The 25267-nt window shown below is 41.6% G+C and overlaps 1 protein-coding gene across 1 annotated transcript in view; it reads right to left on the bottom strand.

Moving 5' to 3' along the window:
- Positions 1-13595: 13595 nt before the first annotated feature.
- The window catches only part of LOC114668192 (gastrula zinc finger protein XlCGF57.1-like), a 42118-nt gene continuing 30446 nt past the window's right edge, over positions 13596-25267 (bottom strand). The window contains exon 3 of the mRNA XM_051925764.1: positions 13596-14916. Within this exon, the coding sequence (XP_051781724.1) occupies positions 13634-14916 (1283 nt within the window). The 3' untranslated portion in view covers positions 13596-13633. The remainder of the gene's footprint in view (positions 14917-25267) is intronic.

Genomic DNA, 25267 nt, shown 5'->3' on the forward strand with positions numbered 1-25267 from the left:
TTACTCAATACAAATGTCACTTTAAGGTGTTTGCTTCCTGTTTTCTGTCAGTCGAATGTGACAAATTGTGATGTGAGAGGAATTCAGGCGCTCTCTTTATGGATAGATAGATAATAATAATAATTCATTACATTTATATAGCGCTTTTCTTAGTACTCAAAGCGCTATCCACAGATTGGATAAGTTGGGCCTTCATCTCCATTACCTCCTCACTTATGCCAAACCAAATACAGCAATGGAGACACCTCGTTACAATGAAGGGTTCATGGGTCTTATACTGAATTTGTAATATGAAGTGAGATGTGTCCCAGTTGGGCCACCTCAGGCCACTGCTCAGTGACGTTTTGTTAGTCGGTCACATTGCAGAGATGAATCAACACTTCACTGATGCTCTGTCAGCGTTCTGAAGACCCTAAGAAAGCGTTTGTTAAGCTCTTGTTAGATAGATAGATAGATAGATAGATAGATAGATAGATAGATAGATAGATAGATAGATAGATAGATAGATAGATAGATAGATAGATAGATAGATAGATAGATAGATAGATAGATACTTTATTAATCCCAAGGGGAAATTCACATACTCCAGCAGCAGCATACTGATAAAGACAATATTAAATTAAAGAGTGATAACAATGCAGGTATTCAGACAGACAATAACTTTTTATAATGTTAACGTTTACCCCTCGGGGTGGAATTGAAGAGTCGCATAGTTTGGGGGAGGAACGATCTCCTCAGTCTGTCAGTGGAGCAGGACAGTGATAGCAGTCTGTCGCTGAAGCTGCTCCTCTGTCTGGAGATGATCCTGTTTAGTGGGTGCAGTGGATTCTCCATAATTGATAGGAGCCTGCTCAGTGCCCGTCGTTCTGCCACGGATGTCAAACTGTTCAGCTTATTGCCTACAATAGAGCCTGCCTTCCTCACCAGTTTGTCCAGACGTGAGGCGTCTTTCTTTTTAATGCTGCCTCCCCAACACACCACTGCGTAGAAGAGGGTGCTCGCCACAACCGTCTGATAGAACATCTGCAGCATCTTATTGCAGATGTTGAAGGACGCCAGCTTTCTAAGGAAGTATAGTCGGCTCTGTCCTCTCTTGCACAGAACATCAGTATTGGCAGTCCAGTCTAATTTATCATCCAGCTGCACTCCCAGGTATTTATTGGTCTGCACCATCTGCACACAGTCACCTCTGATGATCACAGGGTCCATGAGGGGTCTGGGCCTCCTAAAATCCACCACCAGCTCCTTGGTTTTGCTGGTGTTCAGTTGTAGGTGGTTTGAGTCGCACCATTTAACAAAGTCATTGATTAGGTTCCTATACTCCTCCTCCTGCCCACTCCTGATGCAGCCCACGATAGCAGTGTCATCAGCGAACTTTTGCATGTGGCAGGACTCTGAGTTGTATTGGAAGTCCGATGTATATAGGCTGAACAGGACCAGAGAAAGTACAGTCCCCTGCAGCACTCCTGTGTTGCTGACCACAATGTCAGACCTGCAGTTCCCAAGACGCACATACTGAGGTCTGTCTGTAAGATAGTCCACGATCCATGCCACCAGGTATGAATCTACTCCCATCTCTGTCAGCTTGTCCCTAAGGAGCAGAGGTTGGATGGTGTTGAAGGCGCTAGAGAAGTCTAGAAACATAATTCTTACAGCACCACTGCCTCTGTCCAAGTGGGAGAGGGATTGTTACGTGAGAGTAAAGGAGTAGTAGTTTTGTGAATTTCCCCTTGGGATTAATAAAGTATCTATCTATCTATCTATCTATCTATCTATCTATCTATCTATCTATCTATCTATCTATCTATCTATCTATCTATCTATCTATCTATCTATCTATCTAGTAGATGCTTTTTTTGCACCCCTAAACTGTATTTTATTATTAATTGTAGTGGGAAGTCAAGCAAAATGACCCCTTTTATTGGCTAACTAAAAAGATGACAATATGCAAACTTTCGAGGCAACTCAGGCCCCTTCTTCTGGCAGAATGTAATACAGAGACTGGAGTTCCTTGTGTTTATGTAGACACCATGACAGATACAACATTGGAAAAACATTAAGTGAGACATCTTAAATGTAAAAAATTAATAGATCTCATCAGGCTAAGCAAGAGAGGAGAACAATGTCTAATCAAGATCTTTGGATTACTGTCCAACAAAGTCTTTTGAAGTTTCTGATGAGTTTTTCCATACCATGTGGGTCTGCAGTCAGGTTATCTGAGTCAGTCTGAGAGACGTAACCAATCCTCATACCTGGCCATTAAACTCTTGTCTCTGTTCAAACCGTGTTGTAACGTGTTACATTTTAGCATGAGTTTGACTTCCCATTCTTTTCTCTCTTGCTGTGTAGCATGACTTTGACCATACATTGCTCTCCTCTCTTGCTAAATGAATCTTAGCCTGAAGAGGTCTATTAATTTTTCATATCTAAGATGCCTCACTTAATGTTTTTCCAATGTTGTTTCTTGTCCTAGAGTGTGTATATAAACACAGAGAACTCCAGTCTCTGTATTACATTCTGCCAGAAGAAGGGGCCTGAGTTGCCTCGAAAGCTTGCATATTGTCATCTTTTTAGTTAGCCAATGAAAGGGGTCATTTTGCTTGACTTCTCACTACATCCATAATGGCTAACACAGTACAACATCCTAGTACTATTAAGTCTTTCAGGGCTGATATTGACTTTTGTCAAAAGGAGGAGTTAAGTGTGTAAACTGTGATATAACCATCCGTTACGTTGAACTCTTGTTGCTAGAAGGAAAGTTAGAGTCATTGGTTTGAACGAGATTCCCTGCGCTCTCATGAGTAGCAAGGCCCACACAACGGCAAAAATGGCACTGACACCTGGCGAGAGATCAAAGTGAATGTAAAAAGCAAAATACTCCATGGATGACGTTTTGCCTATTATCTCTGAACTGGACTATGACCTGTCGGACTCCGATTTTGATACAAGTAATCGAAAACGAATGTGAGATTCCAGATTCAGCTGATCGGTCCCCAGCTAGTCGTGGTACTGACAGTGTTCACCAGGGAAGACTACCACTTAACAATGACAAGAGGTAGAATCCAGATTGTAATGCACTGCGACTGTGACTGCCGCTGCTGCTGTCCCAGCCACGTGAAGACAGCCTGGTAGCAAGCCTGTCGCTCATTCTTGGCAAACTGGCAGCCACAGCATGCAGCAACAGACATTTTATGTTGATTTCTGTGTGAAAGCATCATTTTTTGGAAAACATATTCAGCCCTCAAAGAGCTAATTGTATATATTTGAGTTCTCTTTTTTATTGTTGTTGATTGAGTGAATAAATATTACTTTAAAATAATTTAAAAAAAAATACTATCTGTTATACAGTGCTTTTTTGTCTGTCTAGCCGATGAGGAAACGGGGCACAAAGAATGCATTGTACTGTTAAATGAAAGCAAACATCAAAAATAAAAAACCTAAGCATCTTAAAAATGTCCGTTTCTGAGCTCTTATGAGGTTTAAAAAGATGATGACAGAATTTATCAACAAAGAGCTGAAAGCATCCACTGCTGCTGTATGAGAGACGGAGAGGATCACTTAAGAATGAATGAGAGCTTGTAGGTCACACACTCCTGATCCTTCTGCTCCGAGGGGCCGTACTCTGAGGGAGACACAAACTACTACTGGGGGGGATCTTTATCAAGTGGCTAAAGCAGAAGAATAGCAATGGCAACATCACTGCTCCACTGACAGACTGAGGAGATCGTTCCTCCCTCCTCTGATCTTGAATTCACAATTTGTATCTAATTTGTGAACCTGTCATTTCACAGAACAACTCGTCAAATATTAAACTTCCATGTTACCCAACAAAGCCCTGGAAATAGAAGGTTTACAATGGAATAAAACAAACTCATGGGCCATACTCTAGGGCAGGGGTCTCCAATGAACCCCAAGTAGTGCGAGATGGCATTACAGGGGGTGCAACAAAGGTAAAGGTTGTGTCACGATTCGTCAAAAATTCAGGGAGGTGCGTTGTCGGATTTATCACGGTGCAGTCAGTATCTCGCAGTGTGCCATCATTTGTGGGTCATTTATTAGTTGTTGCTCCTCTTCTACGATATGAAAGCAATACATGCAATCATCCCCTGTGAATGAGCCAATGAAATGTGCCTTCTCGTGGGGTCCTTTTTGTGGGCAAAGAGTTCATAAAGGTGAATCACATTTTGAAGAAAATGGAATTTGGACCTTATAATGATCCGTAGAGAAGGAGGAGGTCTAGTATTGATTTCTGTACAGGCCCTGATCACTGATTTGGGGACAAGGGGGACTGAATTAGATGAAACACCTTCTGCTTACACTCAGCCCATCTCTTCTGTTGGTGGTCCTGGAAGTAGTGTAGCAATTTGAACTTTGCTGCACATCAGTTTTTGAACTGCAGTTTATCAGGGGACAAAACTCTTCGACTGGGTTTCACTGCATAGCAGTACTCCGGGACCCATTGCTTAACAGGGGTCTCTGATCTCCCAAGCCCCTTCATCGTTGATTGTGTTCAATTTTCCTTGCAGTGCTTGATGATCTGCAGGGTACTTTAACCCCACATATTGTCAATCAAGTGTCTAAGCTTCACAGGGAGCACATTTACAAGAATATCGAGATTTAAAAAAGGGAAATTGCTCAATTCATTTTTTAACTCAAGTTGTTCACTCTCAGTACGTGTCACCACACCTGACATAGGTCTTCATAGGCAGGCTGAGGACTGTGATCCCCTAAAGATGGAACACACCGTCCGGTTCCTTTGACATTGTCAGCTAAGACAGCCCACTGCCACTGCCAGGACTCCCACCATCAAGGAATTTGTTAACTACCTCAGCAACCTCAGTGCCAGTGATGGACGAGTCCTCCTCTGAATCCCCAAACTCTGCTTCCTCACAAAGTCAGTAGGATTAAGGAGGTCCTCAAAGTGTGTCTTCCACCACCCAACTATATCTGCAATTGAGGTCAGAAGCATACCATCCCAGCTATGAACAGCATGGTCATTGCTTCTCCGTCCTGAATCACTTGATAGTTTTCCACAATTGTCTCAAGAGCAGCTGACAGTGATTAGCCAAGGCCTCACCAAACTCCCCCCACACCTGAGTTGTTGCCCATTCAACTGCCATCACCTCATTGTACTTGACCTGTCAGCTGCCTCTGAAGTTCCGCAAGCTAACCAAACTAAGAAACCCTCCTTCTTCGGCTGGTGTCCACAACTATATTTGAGGATTGTCATCGTGACTGGCACCACTGATATTATGGCTGCATCTCTGTGCAGCCCACCTTAGCAGAGGAGTTAAAGAACCTGGCCTATTTAAGGTGAATATCCCTAACCTCCCTCTGCCAAACATTCCTTATTTTTAGGCTGGCTACATCCCTCTGGCATCTTACCTTGCCATTTGATCCAACTCACAACCAGTTAGTGATCAGTTGACAGTCCAGTCTCTCTCTTCACCCAAGACATACGGTCGTAGATCTGAAGATACAGGTAAGAAATCAATTGTAGACCTATAGACTTAAAGCGATCTGGTGCCAAGTGAACTTATGAACACCATTATGCTCAAATATGGTGTTCGTTATGGATGATATCAAAGCACCCCTTGGGTTCAGATCGAATTGGCCGTTCCTCCAAATCACCTTCCAGGTTTCACCGTCATTGCCCACATGAACGTTGGAGTCTCACATTAGAGCCCCCAGTGGAAGCAGCTTCCAGCACTCCCCGCAAATTCTCTATGAAGGTTGAATACTCAGACCCAATAGTCAGCACATAAATACAGAAAAGAGTCACAGCCCCCCCAACTTGAAATTGGAGGAATGTGGCCATCTTGTCCAGTGGGTAAAAACGCAAAGGACAAGTGCCAAGCTGGGGGCTGTAAGTAAACCCACACCTGCCCAATGCATTTCACCCTGGACAACTCCAGAATGGAATAGAGTCTAGCTCTTCTCCAGAATGTTGGGTCCAGAGGCCATGCTGTGCATGGAGGTGACAGTACCTCTCTACCTCCTGCAGTAGCCTGGGTTCTTTCCTCACCAGACAGACCAAATTCCATGTCGCTAGAGTCAGTCCACCAAGGCACCTGACTTTGGCTACCACCCAAGCTTCAAAGCACCAGACACGTAGGACTCCTCCTGGAGGTGGTGGGTCCACTGGGGGATGCTCCCATTTTGTTCCTTCAGACTGTGCCTGATGGAAGCTTAGGTAAAGACCCGACCACCAGGAGTTTGCCTGCAAGCTCACCCCCTATGTCTAGTTTCAAATGCAACCCATTGTAGCAGAACATGTCCAATCGGGTCAAGCAGGAGTTATAATGCCACATAAACTTCTATCTTACATTAAGATTTGAGCCACACATTAAGCCTTCTGATCTCCTCAGCTTTATTTGGAATGGTGGGTGGTACAGGCAGAAGACCACCTTGGCGATTATTCTCCTCAGCTTGGCACTTAACTCTTTAGGTTTGCAGAACTGTTTGCCTGCCCTTATGTATGTCATATGTACCAAAATGGGAAACTGACTACTGGATCCACTCCCACTCCAGCCAAGAATATATGTGGGGTCTCAGAGAGATTTTGGAAAAAATTATGGAGGTTTCTACAGAAAGAAAATACAGAGCGATATACTTGGGAGAAGAACACACAAGAAGAGGAGTTGCTCTAATTCTAAATGGAAGAACTCAGTAAGCATTGCTCTCAAATAAAACAAAATCTGATGGAATTATGTATGCAACAATACAAGCAAGACCAGTGGCCCTGCTAAGAACTCAAAGATATTTACTGCACAGTAGAAGATGAAAATGAGAAAGTAATTGGAGCATTTTATGAAGACCTACATTTTCATGTAAAAGGATGAAACACCATCAAGAATTCCTAATAATAAGGATTTTAAATGCAAAGGTGGGAAAACTCACAGAAAGCAAAATAATAGGGCCATATGGACTGGGTGAGAGAAATCAAAATTAGAAAACACTTTAGAATTCTCAAGGAAACCTACTTTTACAGTCACAAGAAGAAGAAAACCCAAGATAGACCTGGAAGTCACCAGATGGCCAAACCAGAACTCCGATAGACTCCACTGTAGTAGATAGTTGGATATGAAACAGTAAGGCAAGACCAGGAGATGATCGTGGATCAGACGACAACCCAGTAGTTGAATCAGTTAGAATAAAACTAAAGAAAATCAAGAAATAGGACAAAATGAGACTGTAAGAGCCAGTCTTAGAGAAGGTTTAATAGTCAATGTTAAAATTCAGTTTGCTTAATGTGAATTGAATGTAAAGTTCTTAGAGAAAATCAGATAATGGAAGATTCTGTTTAACTCCAAAAGCTAATTTGTAAATGGGACTTCCTTATTGCTCAGCTTTATCTGTACTGTCATAATAGAATTTCAGTCAGTAAGGGACATCGTCTCTTCTGCTCGACGCATGGACTGTTTGATTTGCTTTCAAACAGACTGATAGTGGCACACTGTTTACTGATCATTTGATGTTGTCACACACGTGGGCTTGGGAGGGCAGCAGGGGGGTCCAGCTAAGAACAAAATGCTGGGACTGAGGGTAACTGATTGCGCTAACACCTCTCCTTCCACCCTTAAAGGTCCCCAGAAGGAAACAGCAAGACCGGACTCTCTTCCTCTTCCGACTCCAGTTCACACCCTTGGAGGACGTCACTTCTGCCTCATTTACAAAATGTCCCTCCTCTTCCTGCCCCACAGCTATAAAAACTCACCGCCTTTACTGTGTTGAGAGTCCTGTTGTGACTCAATCTTGGCAGATTACTCTGCAGAGTATTACGCAACGTTCAAATTCTCAACTTGACCTTACAATATACGGGGTGCACCCCCAACTCTTTTTCTGTATTTCTGTCTCTCTTTTACAATGTATAAACATAAGATTGTATGTTTCATAGTTTTGTTACATTTCTCTAATAAGTTCTCTAACAAGATATTTAAGCCTGTGGTGGGTTGGCACCCTGCCCAGGATTGGTTCCTGCTTTGTGCCCTGTGTTGGCTGGGATTGGCTCCACCAGACCCCTGTGACCCTGTGTTCGGATTCAGCGGGTTGGAAAATGGATGGATGGATATTTAAGCCTTTAAGAGAAAAAATCTCACACAGGAACTTTTCTTTCGGGTCATCAGCTTTTCTCTTATCCTTCTATGTGAATTGTTTTTACATTGAATTTTTACTAAAGTCACACTTGTAAGCCTTTTTAGTTGTCTATTAATTTATTCATTTAATGATGCATTTATACCTATTATTTTAATTGTTTATTTGACCATTTTGGAAATGTGTGCAGATCTTTTTTATTTAATATTTTTATTATTGCTTTTGCTGTATATTATGAAATGATTATAAGTTACTGTAATATCAGAGTTAGCATCAGCTTACTATCATTTGTAAAGCTTTATGTTATAAACACTTATAAAGTAATCTGTAACCTCAGCAGCCAAGAGCTGTTTAACTAGCACACATTTCAAAGTGAAACCCCAGAGGCCAAGTAGCTTTCTTAGCATGTCAAGCGAAGATGGGGAGCATGCACTGGTACAGTGTGTTGCCGCACCCACTACATGACGAAACAACTCGGGATCTTGGTTGGCAACCCCCCAGGCAGACATGGTCCAGTCCCACCCTCCGGAAATGACCATCTATCTGATGCAGCCAGGTGTTATGTGGGCGACCCCTTGGTCTGGTCCAACCACTCGGGTCCCCAACAATGAGGATCTTACAAGCTGGATCACCCTCGGGGAAATGCACCACATGGCCGTAGTGCTGTAACTGACGCTCCCTCACAATGCAGGTAATGTACTTCATTCGGGCCTACATGAGCAACACAAAGTCAAACCAATGGTACACCCAAGGATTTTCCGGAGAGACACAGTACCAAAGGACTCCAGTCTTCGTCTCTGGTCACTGGATAGCGTCCATGTCTCGCAACCATATAGCATGGTCGGAAGCACCAGGACTCTAATGACTTGGACCTTCGTCCTATTGCATAGATATCGAGAGCACCACATACCCCTTTCCAGCAACCTCATGACCCCCAACACTCTCCCAATCCGTCTACTGATTTCATAGGAAGAGTCACCAGAGACATGAATGTCACTGCCAAGGTAAGTAAACCTCTCGACAAAGTCGACACTCTCTCTGCAGACAGACACACTGCTGATGGATGTGCCCAAGGGGTCATTAAAGGCCTGGATCTTGGTTTTTATCAGGACACTCGCAAGTCCAGACACTCAGGCTCATCGCTCAGTCTCTCGAGAGCCCCGATCAGAGCCTCCATTGAAGATCATAGCATCATCAGCAAAGTCAAGATCCATGAATCTCTCTTCACCAACAGATGCATGTGTGTTAGTGTGTGTTACATGAATAACATTTCACATGAAACCGCAGAGGCTAAGTGCCATGCCTTAGTGTGTGCTTCAGAATAAAACGTCAGACAGTAGGCAGCTTAACTTACTGTGTGTTACAAAACCTAAATATTAAAAGAATACTCACCAATTATGAATATTCAGACTGTGAACCACAGGAATGTGCCCTCAGGGAAAAAGGGTTGTATCTTTACAGCGGTAATGTTCTTGATAGCAGAGTCAATGATTCGACATGGTCTGCAGTAATTAACAATTTATTAACAAACTCAAAATGATATATAGGAAGAGAAATAACAGAATTACAAATGTATAGTGGATAATAGCTAACAACAGTGGTTTCTGCTCTGGGAGATTATACTAGAATCTTCTAAGTTCTCTATTTGTTTCTGCCTCTTTATATTTAGTTGCAAACCCTGAAGGCAAATTATTTGCTCAATATGGACCACCAATATGGACGTCACAGGTGGCGCAGTGGTAGTGCTGCTGCTTTGCAGTAAGGAGACTATGGAAGATTGTGGGTTCGCTTCCCGATTCCTCCCTGTGTGGATAGCGCTTTGAGTACTGAGAAAAGCGCTATATAAATGTAATGAATTATTATTAACTGACAATTACACCCTTGCAAATCAGTAATCATCAGATGGAATGAGGCGAGACTCCTCGACTCCCAGGAACGTGAAGCTGACATAACAGACATAGTTTGTGTGCCTGCAAACAACAAAGCAAGTATGTTGTGTAGCCAGACAGTTCTTGTTTCCATAAAAGACCAAATGTTGACTTACTTTACGGTAGGGAGAGTTGGCTTTGTTGAGTGTCTTTCAGGGGATGATTGTTTAATAGTCTTGAAAAACTCTTTATTTTTGAGCTTGATTCAACATTTTCTGTGCCTTTAATAAACACATGGCAAATGTGATCAGTGAAACAGAAAGATAGTCCAGAGAATGAAGTGACTGAAAGGCACTTTCAGTGGATTTAAAGAATTCTATTATTGTGAAAAAGTCCTTCTACATGGAACTTGTGCAGCTTTCAAATAGGTGCCTGGCCCAAAGTTTATATTTTTGTGACTGAATCAACTCTAAAATGCAAAACTGCAGTCCTTCCACTTACAATGGTCTTTAGCTGTCCACTCCTCTGTGGTGGTTTACCTGGAGGTGGCAACATTTGTCACTGCATCACTCTTTGATGTGTAGACAAACAAGGTAACTGCCGATGCAATTCTTAGGATAGGCGTCTGCACTCAGTCCATATGCTGGGTTGATTAATAAAATGCTCTTCTGCCAACACTCACTCCAGTGTCCTACACTGTCTCTAAACACTGTTTGCCATATTCATTACAGTAATACAGCTTCTCCAGGGGATTACATTCTCCACAATAGTTTAGTTTCCCTACTTTTCTGGAGAGGAGTGAATGCCACTCGAGTCCTGAAGTCTGCTTGTTCTTCTGGAATGAGTCCTGCACTACCACTCTTGGTATTCTCTTAGGTTTGCTGCCAGGACTCAGCCCAGTACTTGCATTGTCCATAGGTATCCACATGGGGCTGGACATTTTATTTTCTTGATAAGGCCTGTTCATCACAGCAGTGGCACAATCTCAAAGGTTTTATTCCATATCTGACTCATGTCAGATTGTATTTCTTATCTGCTGCATGAATGCTTTTGTGGTTCTGAAGACTACTCTTGTGAATGAATTGTTTCCCACATTTAAACGATATGACCTGTCTCCTGTTCTCCCCATGTCTGTGTGGGTTTCCTCCGGATGCTCCGGTTTCCTCCCACGGTCGAAAGACATGCAGGTTAGGTGATCCTAAATTGTCCCTAGTGTGTGCTTGGTGTGTGGATGTGGGTGGGTGTGCATGCATCCTGCAGTGGGCTGGTGCCCTGCCCAGGGTTTGTTTCCTGCCTTGCGCCCTGTGTTGGCTAGGATTGGCTCAACTACAACCCTGTAGTTAGGATATAGCAGGTTGGATAATGGATGGATGGATGGACTTTTCTCCTTTTTCCATTATTATCATGGTATCCTCTATGTACTGTCATTTTTTATTCTTTTAGGTTCACTCCTAGGGCTCTCTGCAAAACCTGAATCGTTCCTAACAGCGCCTCCTTTAGGAGTGCGTAGGGCAGCGTTTCTTAACCTTTCAGTATTTGTGACCCGAGTTTTCATAACAGTTTTAATTGTGCCCCCCTAACATTTTTTTGAAAGGAGCTCACTAATACCAATTTGTTCTTTTTTAATTAATGATACATCATAGATGCATATTTTATTATACCTACTTAACTTTTATCGACATTTATCTAACTATATATTTATTCTTCTAGTATCAGAATGTAGTTTAAGTTAATTTGTTTTGGTTTCAATAGATGTATTTTTCATATTTTTGATTCTTGTTTTCTTTTTTTCACATCTTCGTGCCCCCCTAGGGGGGCCCATCCCACAGATTGAGAACCACTGGCGTAGGGTGTAACTGATGTCTAAATGTGCTAAAATGCTCTTTTTAACAAGCCCTGTGGATCCAAAGAACACTGGATTAATTTTAACTTTTTATTTCACATCTGGGGCGGCACGGTGGCGCAGTGGGTAGCGCTGCTGCCTCAGAGTTGGGAGATCGGGAGATCTGGGGACCTGGGTTCGCTTCCCGGGTCCTCCCTGCGTGGAGTTTGCATGTTCTCCCCGTGTCTGCGTGGGTTTCCTCCGGGCGCTCCGGTTTCCTCCCACAGTCCAAAGACATGCAGGTTAGGTGGACTGGTGATTCTAAATTGGCCCTAGTGTGTGCTTGGTGTGTTTGTGTGTGTCCTGCGGTGGGTTGGCACCCTGACCAGGATTGGTTCCTGCCTTGTGCCCTGTGTTGGCTGGGATTGGCTCCAGCAGACCCCCATGACCCTTTGTTCGGATTCAGCGGGTTGGAAAATGGATGGATGGATTTCACGTCTGGGAACACATTTCTGATTGTACTTTCTTTTATTTTGTTATCTTTTCTCTCTTTTTTGAGGCACCTGATACTGCGATTATCCAGGCATTATCTGAATGTTTCTCCTTGACTGAGGAATCAGGTTTACTGGCTGTGAATTTTCTAAACGTTAGGACTGGTATACTGTACTGTTTCCACCAGTTAGTTTCAAAACCTACATTGGTTGCTTTTTCAATTTCTCTCATAGCATGTTGTCAATAACCTTGTAAGCCACAATCTTAAGTGACCATTAGAAAGCATGCATTCCTGCATCTCATTTGTCCTGTCCCGAGCAATTCATGTGTGTCAGGTTGTGGTCTACATTAGGTTATGGTATGAGATCTGTGTATTTCCTACTGCATATGTGGTCTCTCAAGTTGTTTATCTCCTCTCTTGGTCCACTATGTTACTATCTTCTTTATGCTCTTTTACAAAATTGTGTCGCCTCACTCACTTTTGTGGATTTCTTAACCAAGCTTTTTGATGGAGATTGATCTTGGCTTTTCAGTTCAGGCTGTAATATTTTAAAAATGTGGCAATCCTGTGAGCTGAAAAGGAATGCTGGCACTCCAATGATGGAAGATCTGCATGTGTAATATATTTCTATTGGAAAATTCCACTGTCTGCCCTGGGAACATAAAGCCTTGGCATGCATTGCTTTTTGTATATTATTTGGTTGGCAAGAAGCAACTTTGTCTTTACATTCTGACTGTTGAGGTCTTTCTGTGGCCAGTCGATGATCACAAAGCTGTAAGAAATCACCTGTTTTACTAGATGATTAACTGCTTGTGTTTTGTTCCTCACTGTCAAGGACCTTCTAAGGGTCATTTTAACCCTTTTGTGCATTCACTGCTTCAATCTTTGCTCTTTATGGTTTATGTCTGCAGCCTAGTCAATGCCTGAGTATTTCTTAAGTCTCATCTTGGTCAAGTTCACTTATTGGATAATCTTCAGCAAGGTTGATTTCAATTTTCCATAAATTGCTACTTTGGTGTGTTTGTCTAATCCAAACAGTTCTCTCTTGTGTCAATTATTTTGTGGCACTCAAGACTGTTTCTACGTAAAAACTGTTTACCACATTCGGAACAGGAATATGGCTTCTCTCCTGTGTGAGTTTTAATGTGCATCAGAAGAATATTACGGTGTGAGAATTGTTTACCACGTTCAGAACAGCAGTACGGCTTCTCTTCTGTGTGCATGTTTTTGTGGTGCTGAAGTTGGCTTCTATCGGAGTACTGTTTACCACATTCAAAACAGGAATATGTTTTCCCTTCTGTGTGAATTCTTTGGTGGCGCTGAAGGTGACTTCTCTGTGAAAATTTTCTGTCACATTCAGAACAGCAATACGGCCTCTCTCCTGTGTATTTTAATGTGTTTCTGATGATAACTACTGAGAGAGAATTGTTTACCACATTCAGCACAGGGATATGGTTTCTCCCGTGTGTGAATTTTTTGGTGACGCTGAAGGTGACTTCTCTGTGAAAACTTTTTGTCACATTCAGAGCAGAAATATGGCTTCTCTCCTGAGTGAGTTTTAATGTGTCTCAGAAGAGTAATGCTATGCGAGAATTGTTTACCACATTCAGAACAGCAATACGGCTTCTCACCTGTGTGTATTCTCTTGTGGCACTCAAGATTGTTTCTACGTGAAAACTGTTTGCCACATTCAGAACAGCAATATGGTTTCTCTCCTGAGTGAGTTTTAATATGCATCAGAAGAATATTATTGTATGAAAATTGTTTACTACATTCATAACAACAATATGGCTTCTCTCCTGTGTGAATTTTTTTGTGGTGCTGAAGTTGGCTTCTATCAGAGTACTTTTTACTACATTCTGAACAGCAATATGGCTTCTCTCCTGTGTGAATTTTTTGGTGGCGCTGAAGATAACTTCTCTGTGAAAAATTTTTGCCACAGTCAGAGCAGCAAAATGGTTTCTCTCCTGAGTGAGTTTTAATGTGTCTCAGAAGATTAATACTGTGCGAGAATTGTTTACCACATTCAGAACAGGAATATGGCTTGTCCCCTGTGTGAATTCTTTGGTGGCATTGAAGATGGCTTCTCTGTGAAAATTTTTTGCCACATTCAGAACAGCAATACGGCCTCTCGCCTGTGTGAGTTTTAATGTGTTTCTGAAGATAACTACTGAGAGAGAATTGTTTACCACATTCAGAACAGGGATATGGCTTCTCCCCTGTGTGAATTTGTCTGTGGTTCTGAAGTTTGCTTCTCCGTAAAAACTTTTTGCCACATTCAGAACAGGAATATGGCTTCTCACCTGTGTGAATTTTTTGGTGGCATTGAAGATGACTTCTCTGTGAAAACTGTTTGCCACATTCAGAACAGAAATACAGCCTCTCTCCTGTGTGAGTTTTAATGTGTGTCTGAAGATTACTACGGCAAGAGAATTGTTTACTACATTCGGAACAGGAATATGGCTTGTCTCCTGTGTGAATTCGTCTGTGGTTCTGAAGTTTGCTTCTCCGTAAAAACTTTTTGCCACATTCAGAACAGGAATATGGCTTCTCCTTTGTGTGAATTCTTTGGTGGCTCTGAAGATTAAGTCTTTTTGAAAACTGTTTGCCACATTCAGAACAGCAGTGAAGCTTGATTCCTGTATAAAGTTTAAAAGAAAAATATAAAGGCTTAGTTTTTGACCCAATGCTTTAATACTGACATTATCTTACAACACTAAATAAATGTTGGATTAATTTATGAACAAACTTTGACAAGCATAAGCAATTGTAAGACTTACGTGGACAGAGATTCATCTTGTTAATTTTTTTACATTTGTATTGCAACTACTCACCACAATCTGAGGTGCCAAACATTTTAAATAGTAAAATAAATAACATGAGATAAGTAGAATCAACCACATTACTGTTGACTTTTTTTACACTACATTACAGAATGGCATCATGATTTTGTCATAATATTATTAAAATTATATATTAAATTATTGGTAGTAAAAAGTGATAATCTTCCCTTATCATTACACTGGGGAGATTTGTGTTTAAAACAGAGTGCCATGCTAAACATGTGAAATGCACTTTTATTAAACAGAGAGTGTCTTGTTATTTCTACACAATTACTCCCGAGCCACTTGACTTTTTGATTTGGAAAATGGAAAGAGGATAATAAAGCAAAACCATTTCAGTATACAAAAAGAACAGAGTAAAACTTAAAAGAATAAAACGTGTAGGTCACAGAAAAACTCCAGCGACCCACAGGTCACTTGACTGATCATTTGAAACAGCAAAGCAGATACTTGTGGCCAAAATGCAAAACATACTTCTGGTTTCATAGTACCAATTTTTTTTTTTTTTGCAAATGGATTTAAAAATTGATTTAATTTCTTTGGCTAAAACAAGGGCCTCCAGAAGGACAGCATCATTTTGCAAGAGTTTTGTTAATTGAATAGAATTGATAAACACATCACACACTCGGGGGTTCAGCAGAGGAGAAAGTTCAGAAAAAAAATAATAATAACGTTATTTTTTTTTTCTTAATTTCCAAGAGGTAGTTAGCGGTACTACCTCTACATCTATGTTAGCACTATATTTTTGCTCGACTTTGGACATGGAGGCTAACGAGTCACATCTACACAATCTAAGAGCTAACAACTTGCTGCGTTTAGCACCAGAGAGATACCAACAAGTACACGTGAAATGAATTTTCAAATCTGTATGGTGTAAAAAGATCATTTACCTTCTCTCTGATTATCGTCATTTTGAGCTTGTGTACTGAAGCAGAAATACACTTGTGTATTTTCAAGATGTTTCTCAAGATAATCAATATTCCAGGCCTGATAAGCGAGAAAATATGGTGGGCAATGACCAAGTTTCAAATAGAGCTCTTTAATAGCCATCCAAACACAAGGTGGATCCTAAAAAGAGTCATTGTTTAGCATTATAAATTCCTCAAGTTTATCAGAGGTTTGTTTAATAAACTCCACATGAAAAAGTCAATGAAGTGAGAGAAAGGCTGAAGATTAATGCACCGGTAGTCAGTCAAGGAGGACAAGAATACAAATGCATAGATCGAGTTTAGATTATAATAAATCTGGCAAGTGCTGGTGAAGAGGGAGGAATGCATTGATTAATCAGGGAAGGTGATTTACTGAGCAGGGGAATTCAAAAAAAAGAAAGGATGAATAGTGTTTTATTATATGGAGGTGGGGCATAGATTGAAACACAGGCGAGTTTCCTTCGACCAATCTCCATCAACGCATAACACAACCTGCTTTGTGAAACACCTCCAGAACCAAGAACCTTCAAATGCAGAATATGGTGAACCAGGACCAAAACTCCACACATTTCACTAAAGGTTAGAAGAGAATGTAGCTACACAGTAGCACCTCAAGGCAGATCAATGAATGACTTTAGCCAAAAGAAACAATTCTTGAAAACAGGTTATATCAACCTAGGTGAAAGATAATACATCAGCAACACTCAAATGCTTACAAGCAGAAGAGAGCAACCTTACAATCCAAAAAAAGACACTGAGATTAGACAGGAGAGAGAAAAACCAAGGAGAGCAACAAAGGAGAACTGTAAATGAACCCCATAGCCCCACCAGCAATTGTGCATAATGTAGACAGTAGCTCCAGAATCCCACCCGAAACCATAAACATGGAAAAAAAATGAAACCAAGGTCTCTATAATAAAAACATGGGAAAAAAGCAACAGGATATGCTTATGAGTGGGCAAACACAGAGAGAGCTCAGTGAACAATCCCATCAGATTCCCATCATTTACAATATCAATGTAGTGAAAATATGAAAAAAAACACATATTAAGATAAATATGACATGCAAGCAGATATTAAACAATTGTGGGACGAGAAATATTCAGCACGTGGAGCATGCAAGGGTCATGTTTAGACCCCTCACAACAGCTCTCTAATCACATGTGCATGTACACATGGAACATACACACATGAAAAGGAAAAAAAACGTAGCCATTATGAATTAATATTCTGGAAAATGTTTAAACAGTACTGTAATATCATACATAAAACAGTCAAAGCGGCCAAGAACAAGTGATATGAAGGAGTCAAGGGCACTGAGTGCCTGTTAAGGGTTGGTGAACAGCCACTGCCCTCCTGAGAAGGAAGTTTGGCCAGATAAATCAGGAAAGCAGAAAGACCAATTCGTGGAGTCTTTTTGATAATCAGATCATCAGACTGCTTATCAATAATTGGGAATAAATAAAGATCATTCATAGGTTACATTTGAATTTTTGAGTGCCTCTTTCAGACTAGTAACTTGATCAGAATAGCAAAGCAGCTTCATGATAACTGGACGTAAACATGCACTGTCACTTTGCCTGGTATATATTCTATGTGCTGCGGTGGGTTGGCACCCTGCCCGGGATTGGTTCCTGCCTTGTGCCCTGTGTTGGCTGGGATTGGCTCCAGCAGACCCCCGTGACCCTGTGTTCGGATTCAGCGGGTTGGAAAATGGATGGATGGATGGATATTCTATGTGTCTGCATAATTTCAAGCCTGGAATTAGGAATGGTCGGAAGCCAAAAAGGCCATTGTTTCTTCACAAAGCCAAACATTCCCACTTTTAACATTATCTGGAACTCCAATAATTCTTATGTTGCCAATCCTTGTTCCATCTTCTGGGTCTCAGCATAAAAGGAGCATATCTCAGCAACATTATGCTCCATTTGAGTACAGACCTGGATAAAAACTGCCAAGAGTTTCTGCTGTTCATTTCTGGATTTTGACAATACTAATATGAAGGTCATTCCTCTGTACTGACACACTCAAGGTCACACTTAGAACTGCATTTTGCTCCGATATAAAAGTCTTCAGTTTTATCCAGCCACAGAGGATGCACAAACCAGTGTGTTTCTTCTTCTTTCATTAATGCCAGTTCTAAGTCCAAATAAATGGGGAGGGTTATGTCAGGAAGGGCATCCGGTGTAAAATTTTGCCAAATCAATATGTGGACAAGGAGGTGATGGGTAGGCATGGTGTCAATGAGAGGAATGAGGAAGGTCAGGTGATATGGATTTTGTGAAAAAGATGGACATGGCTGTGGTGAATACGTATTTTAAGAAGAAGGAGTAACATAGGATTACGTACAAGAGTGGAGGAAGATGCACACACGTAAATTATATCCTATGCAGAACAGTCAATCTGAAGGAGATGGAAGACTGCAAAGTGGTGGCAGGGGAAAGTGTAGTTAAGCAGCATAGTAAGGGTGACAGCAAGAAGGGTACTTGGCATGACATCTGGACAGAGGAAGGAGGAAAAGGAAACCTGGTGGTGGAATAGGGAAGTACAGGAGAGTATACAGAGGAAGAGGATGGTGAAGAAGTGGTGTAGTCAAAGAGATGCAGGAAGTAGACAAGAGTGCAAGGAGATAAGGCACAAAGTGAAGAGAGAAGTAGCAAAGGCTAAATAAAGAAAAGGTGTATGATTAGCTGTAGGAGAGGTTGGATACTAAGGAGGTAGAAAAGGACCGATGGGCTCAATAGAGGGACAGAGCTGGGAAAGATGTGCAGCAGGTTAGGGTGATAAAGGTAGAAACATACTCACAAGCGAGGCAGGTGTGTTGAGCTGATGGAAAGAGTACTTTGAGAGGCTGATGAATAAAGAGAACGAGAGAGAGAAGAGGCTAGATGATGTGGAGATAGTGAATCAGGAAGTGCAACGGATTAGCAAGGAGGAGGTAAGGACAGCTATGAAGAGGATGAAGAATGGAAAGGCCGTTGGTCCAGGTGACATACCTGTGGAAACATGGAGGTGTTTAGGAGAGATGGTAGTGGAATTTTTAACCAGATTGTTTAATGGAATCTTGGAAAGAGAGAGGATTCCTGAGGAGTTGAGAAGAAGTGTACTGGTGCCGATATTTAAGAATAAGGTGGATGTGCAGAACTGTAGTAACTATGGGGGATAAAATTTATAAGCCACAGCATGAAGTTATGGGAAAGAGTAGCGGAACCTACAGTGCATCCAGAAAGTATTCACAGTGCATCACTTTTTCCACATTTTGTTATGTTACAGCCTTATTCCAAAATGGATTAAATTCATTTTTTTCCTCAGAATTCTACACACAACGCCCCATAATGACAACATGAAAAAAGTTTACTTGAGGTTTTTGCAAATTTATTAAAAATAAAAAAACTGAGAAATCCCATGTACATATGTATTCACAGCCTTTGCTCAATACTTTGTCGATGCACCTTTGGCAGCAATTACAGCCTCAAGTCTTTTTGAATATGATGCCACAAGCTTGGCACACCTATCCTTGGCCAGTTTCGCCCATTCCTCTTTGCAGCACCTCTCAAGCTCCATCAGGTTGGATGGGAAGCATCAGTGCACAACCATTTTAAGATCTCTCCAGAGATGTTCAATCGGAGTCAAGTCTGGGCTCTGGCTGGGCCACTCAAGGACATTCACAGAGTTGTCCTGAAGCCACTCCTTTGATATCTTGGCTGTGTGCTTAGGGTCTTTTTACTGCTGAAAGATGAACCGTCGCCTCAGTCTGAGGTCAAGAGCGCTCTGGAGCAGGTTTTCATCCAGGATGTCTCTGTACATTGCTGCAGTCATCTTTCCCTTTATCCTGACTAGTCTCCCAGTTCCTGCCGCTGAAAAACATCCCCACAGCATGATGCTGCCACCACCATGCTTCACTGTAGGGATGGTATTGGCCTGGTGATGAGCGGTGCCTGGTTTCCTCCAAACGTGATGCCTGGCATTTACACCAAAGAGTTCAATCTTTGTCTCATCAGACCAGAGAATTTTCTTTCTCATGGTCTGAGAGTCCTTCAGGTGCCTTTTGGCAAACTCCAGGTGGGCTGCCATGTGCCTTTTACTAAGGAGTGGCTTCCGTCTGGCCACTCTACCATACAGGCCTGATTGGTGGATTGCTGCAGAGATGGTTGTCCTTCTGAAAGGTTCTCCTCTCTCCACAGAGGACCTCTGGAGCTCTGACAGAGTGACCATCGGGTTCTTGGTCACCTCCCTGACTAAGGCACTTCTCCCCCTATCTCTCAGTTTAGATGGCCGGCCAGCTCTAGGAAGAGTCCTGGTGGTTTCAAACTTCTTCCACTTACAGAAGATGGAGGCCACTGTGCTCATTGGGACCTTGAAAGCAGCAGAAATTTTTCTGTAACCTTCCCCAGATATGTGCCTCGAGACAATTCTGTCTCGGAAGTCTACAGACAATTCCTTTGACTTCATGCTTGGTTTGTGCTCTGACATGAACTGTCAACTGTGGGACCTTATATAGACAGGTGTGTGCCTTTCCAAATCATGTCCAGTCAACTGAATTTACCACAGGTGGACTCCAATTAAGCTGCAGAAACATCTCAAGGATGATCAGGGGAAACAGGATGCACCTGAGCTCAATTTCGAGCTTCATGGCAAAGGCTGTGAATACTTATGTACATGTGCTTTCTCAATTTTTTTATTTTTAATAAATTTGCAAAAACCTCAAGTAAACTTTTTTCATGTTGTCATTGTGGGGTGTTGTGTGCAGAATTCTGAGGGAAAAAATGAATTTAATCCATTTTGGAATAAGGCTGTAACATAACAAAATGTGGAAAAAGTGATGCGCTGTGAATACTTTCCGGATGCACTGTAGGTTAAGAAGGGAGGTGATGATTAGTGAGCAGCAGGATGGTTTCTTGCCAGGAAAGAGCACCACAGATGTGATGTTTGCTCTGAGATAGTTGATGGAGAAGTATAGAGAAGGCCAGAAGGAGTTGCATTGTGTCTTTGTGGTCCTGGAGAAAGCATATGACAGGGTACCTCGAGAGGAGTTGTGGTACTGTATGAGGAAGTCGGGAATGACAGAGAAGTATGTAAGAGTTGTATAGGATCCTACAAGGGAAGTGTGACAGTGGTGAGGTCTGCAGTAGGAGTGATGGATTGAGGTGGGTCTGCTGTGGAGGTAGGATTACATCAGGGATCGGCTTGGAGCCCTTTCTTATTTGCAGTGGTGATGGAAAGGTTGACAGACGAGATTAGACAGGAGTCCCCATGGACTATGATGCTTGCTGATTATATTGTGATCTGTAGCAAGAGTAGGGAGCAGGTTGAGGAGACCCTGGAGAGGTGGAGATATGCCCTAGAGAAGAGAGGAATGAAGGTCAAGAACAAGACAGAATACGTGTGTGTGAATGAGAGGGCAGTGAGAGGAGTGGTGAGGATGCAGGGACTAGAGTTGGCAAAGGTGGAGGAGTTTAAATACTTGGAATCAACAGTACAGAGTAATGGGGATTGTGGAAGAGAGTTGAAAAAGAGAGTACAGGCAGGGTGGAATGGGTGGAGAAGAGTGTCAGGAGTAATTAGTGACAGATGGGTATCATCAAGAATGGAAGGTCTACAGGATGGTAGCGATAACAATTATGTCACATGGGTTGGAGACAGTGGCACTGACCATAAAACAAGAGACAGAGCTGGAGATGGCAGAGTTAAAGATGGACCGAATTAGAGACAAAGTCAGAGAGGTGAGATTGTGTTGGTTTGGACATGTGCAGATGAGAGATGCTGGGTATACTGGGTGAAGGGTGCTAAGGATAGAGCTGCCAGGCAAGAGAAAGGCCTAAGAGGAGGTTTATGGATGTGGTGAGAGAGGACATGCAGGTGATGGGTGTAACAGAGCAAGATGTAGAGGACAGGAAGGTATGGAAGAAGATGATCTGCTGTGGCAACCCCTAACGGGAGCAGCTGAAAAATGAAGAAGAAGACATTCCAAATCTTCAGCTAATAAAAATTGGAAGCCTTTTAATTGATTAGCCCTCATCATTAAGCTGGAACCAGGATGACCCACATATAAAAAAAATGAACTGTTAAATTAATACTTGCTTGTTGCACTAGCATCCAGTAAGACTAAAATCATAGTCATAGTCTGCATAAACAGTAAATGAGTGTAAATTATATGAAGTGTCTGGACCAGAATATCCAGCAATTTCAACAGTTGTGATAACTCAAAATGATTTTACATTTGGCTTCTTTAAATTGAATTTTTAAATTTTGATCTCAAAAACATTTTACTAGTAGTCATTCAAACTGTGTATACATTGTTTGTGACATCATGTGTGTGTGTAAATATATATATACTAGACAAAAAGCCTGTTTCGACAACGTAAGATGAAACGGGCATGAGTTTGTGTCAGCAGTGTATGAAGAACAAATGATAAGTAAGAAATAAATCAGAAAGTGATGTAAGTAATGATAATTAACTAAGAGGATTGGGATATGCATGACTTTATCACAGCGAAAAATACTGTACACTTAAAAAAATACATGCTATCTATGACAATGTTTTTTGTTTGTATACTGGAGGCCTGTCAGTATGCAACTAAAGTTGTAAAATCTCTCTGTAGACTATATTCTTTGTGAAGACACTCTCACTGTTTGGTAGTAATTTCCCTTGATGTGGCCCATCTTTAAGTTGCACCTTCACATCACTCGCCCTTCTGACTCTTGAAAAAGCCACATACAATTGACCATGGCTGAAAACGGGTTCGGCAAGGAATATTCTTACCATGTCAAATGTTTGTCCTTGTGACTTGTTTATAGTCATGGCGAATGCTAGTTTGACAGGGAATGCCCTTTGAATTTGGAAACATATGTAGTCTTTAAACTTAATTTATTTTGTGTCATGTGCATAAAAATTGCCATATTTTATAATTATGTAGGCCTATGGCAGTAAAAGGTAAAAATGAGAAATACAAATCAACGAAAAGTAGAAGAAGAAACGAAGTTTTTTTGTAATGATTTTAGTCCGCTTTACTCATTACTGTACAGGCTTGTACTGTTAGTTGATGAATTTTCCAGGTCTATAGTATAATATTGAATGATGAATGTTCTAGTAAAATATGGAATTGTAATAAGTATAAGCACCACAAACCTGATATAGGTGTATTGAATGAATGCGTAATTGAATCAGAATGTGTAATCAGGCCTCGAGCTGTAGTCGAAATCGCCTTTCAGGCCTCTAGAGCTTTAATCGAAGTCACCTTTCTCTTTGAATTTTTGCGGCCGTTGGCACCAAGTTGCGAGAATAAGCAGTTTTGAAAGGGTGAGGATGCAAGGGGCATTAAAATCACTCCAGATGGTGTGGTGAACATTCAGTGCTTGGTGCGAATAGGCCAGCAGCGTTTTATTTTACTCAGCTCTCAGCAGCAGCACACGACAATGCGTACCGCGCCACCTGTGGAGATTTGTATGTGGCTTAGAATATGTACCTTGCTTCGCACACATCAACATCTGCGGACGGCGGTAGTGTAATGATCGTGATGGCTATGGAGTCGTTCCTGCCGCTGAAAGTACTTAATAATAATATGTTCTTACATATTATTTTGAGTGTGAGGGTTGGCTGTGATCAGGGCTAATATCCTAAGCCTGGGAGGAAGGATTTGGGATTTGAGAATAATAATCCCGAAATGCGTAGTCTAAATCCACCGCCTGCCGCGATGTTGGGGTTGGATTTCGGTCTCGTAAGGTTTTTCGGGCAGCTGCACAGGAGACTGCGCATTCGGCTTCGGACGTGCGCAGAAGGCGATTGCACATTCGGCTTCGGATGGATGTGAGTGAGTGAGGCAGGCGAATTATGTATTAAGATATGTGTGTGTGTGTGTGTGTGTATAAATACTGTATACACACACATACACAGTGGGGGAAATAAGTATTGAACATGTCAATTTTTTTTAGTAAATATATTTCCAATGAGAATGTTCACATGAAATTCTCAGCAGAGACTGGTTTTAATTCAAGAAATCAATAAACAAAGAATTCACAACATTATAGGCCATTAATAAAGGAATGTGCAATAAAGTGGAATGACATAGAGAAAAAGTATTGAACACGCCAATTAAATACTTTAGGCAGAAGCCTTTGTTTGTCATGATTTCTTCATACAGGAAGCATGTTGAAGCTGTCAATTGTCTGCAGTGCTCAGCTGCAAGTTTCACCCATATTTCTACAGTGATTGTTTTTAAATCTTGAAAATTCCGGGAGGCCCTTTTGTGAACCGTGATCTTTTATAGTTCCTTCCACAAATGTTCAATTGGATTGAATTCAGCTGATTAACTGTGCCATTCTAACAAGTTCAGTTTCTTTCTCTGAAAGCAGTAGAGTTTCATTGGCTGTATGTCTTGGATTGTTGTCATGCTGGAAGGTCCACCCATGTCACATCCTCATCATCCTAGTGGATGGCAGCAGATTCATTTGAAGAACCTCTTGGTATTTCATAGGCTTGTCCAAATGATGTGTAGCAAACTTTAAACAAGCTTCCATATGCTTTTTCTTCAGTAATGGAGTCTTGTGGGATGAGTGCGAATACAGGCCATGCCGGCGGTGTGCAGTGTCTCTTTTCTCTGTAACAATTGTACCTGCTGCCTCCAAGTCTTTCTGGTCTTCTTTCCGAGTGATCCTTGGCTCTTGGGCTACTCTTCCGACTATCCTTCTGAGTTCTGTTGTTGAGAACTTTGATTAAGAGTCAGTATGCTTTATTATTAGTTTTAGTGCTTTTAGCTATGAAATACCTAGGCCTGGAGGATCTTTAAAAACACATCATTTATTTTGTTGTCCTTCTCGCTTGCTTTGTTTTGAGTTTCTGTGAATCAAGCTGTGAGCCAAGGTCATCATATTCTTTGAGGAAGCAAGCAGGCAGATTTTGTTTTAAGGATGCAAGTGCTGATAAAGGATCAAACAAACTGTGCATAGGACCTTTGCCTGTGTGAGTGAGGGGCAAGCTCTCAGGCTAGTGCATAAAACTTACAAGCACTTAAATGGTATTTAGAAGTATTAAGCTTCTTCAATACCTTAGACAATAAGATTAAAATACACTACATTATGATATTAGTTAAATTGAGCACTAAAGTTAGGGACATTTTCCTGAACGCATGCCCTTGACGTAAACAGTAGCTTGGCCTCTGTTAGGCCACTGTGCAGCTGCATGCCATGACATAACAGCGCAGGGCACTTAAATATGCATG

Source organism: Erpetoichthys calabaricus, chromosome 1 (genome assembly GCF_900747795.2).
Source record: "Erpetoichthys calabaricus chromosome 1, fErpCal1.3, whole genome shotgun sequence".
NCBI lineage: Eukaryota > Metazoa > Chordata > Cladistia > Polypteriformes > Polypteridae > Erpetoichthys > Erpetoichthys calabaricus.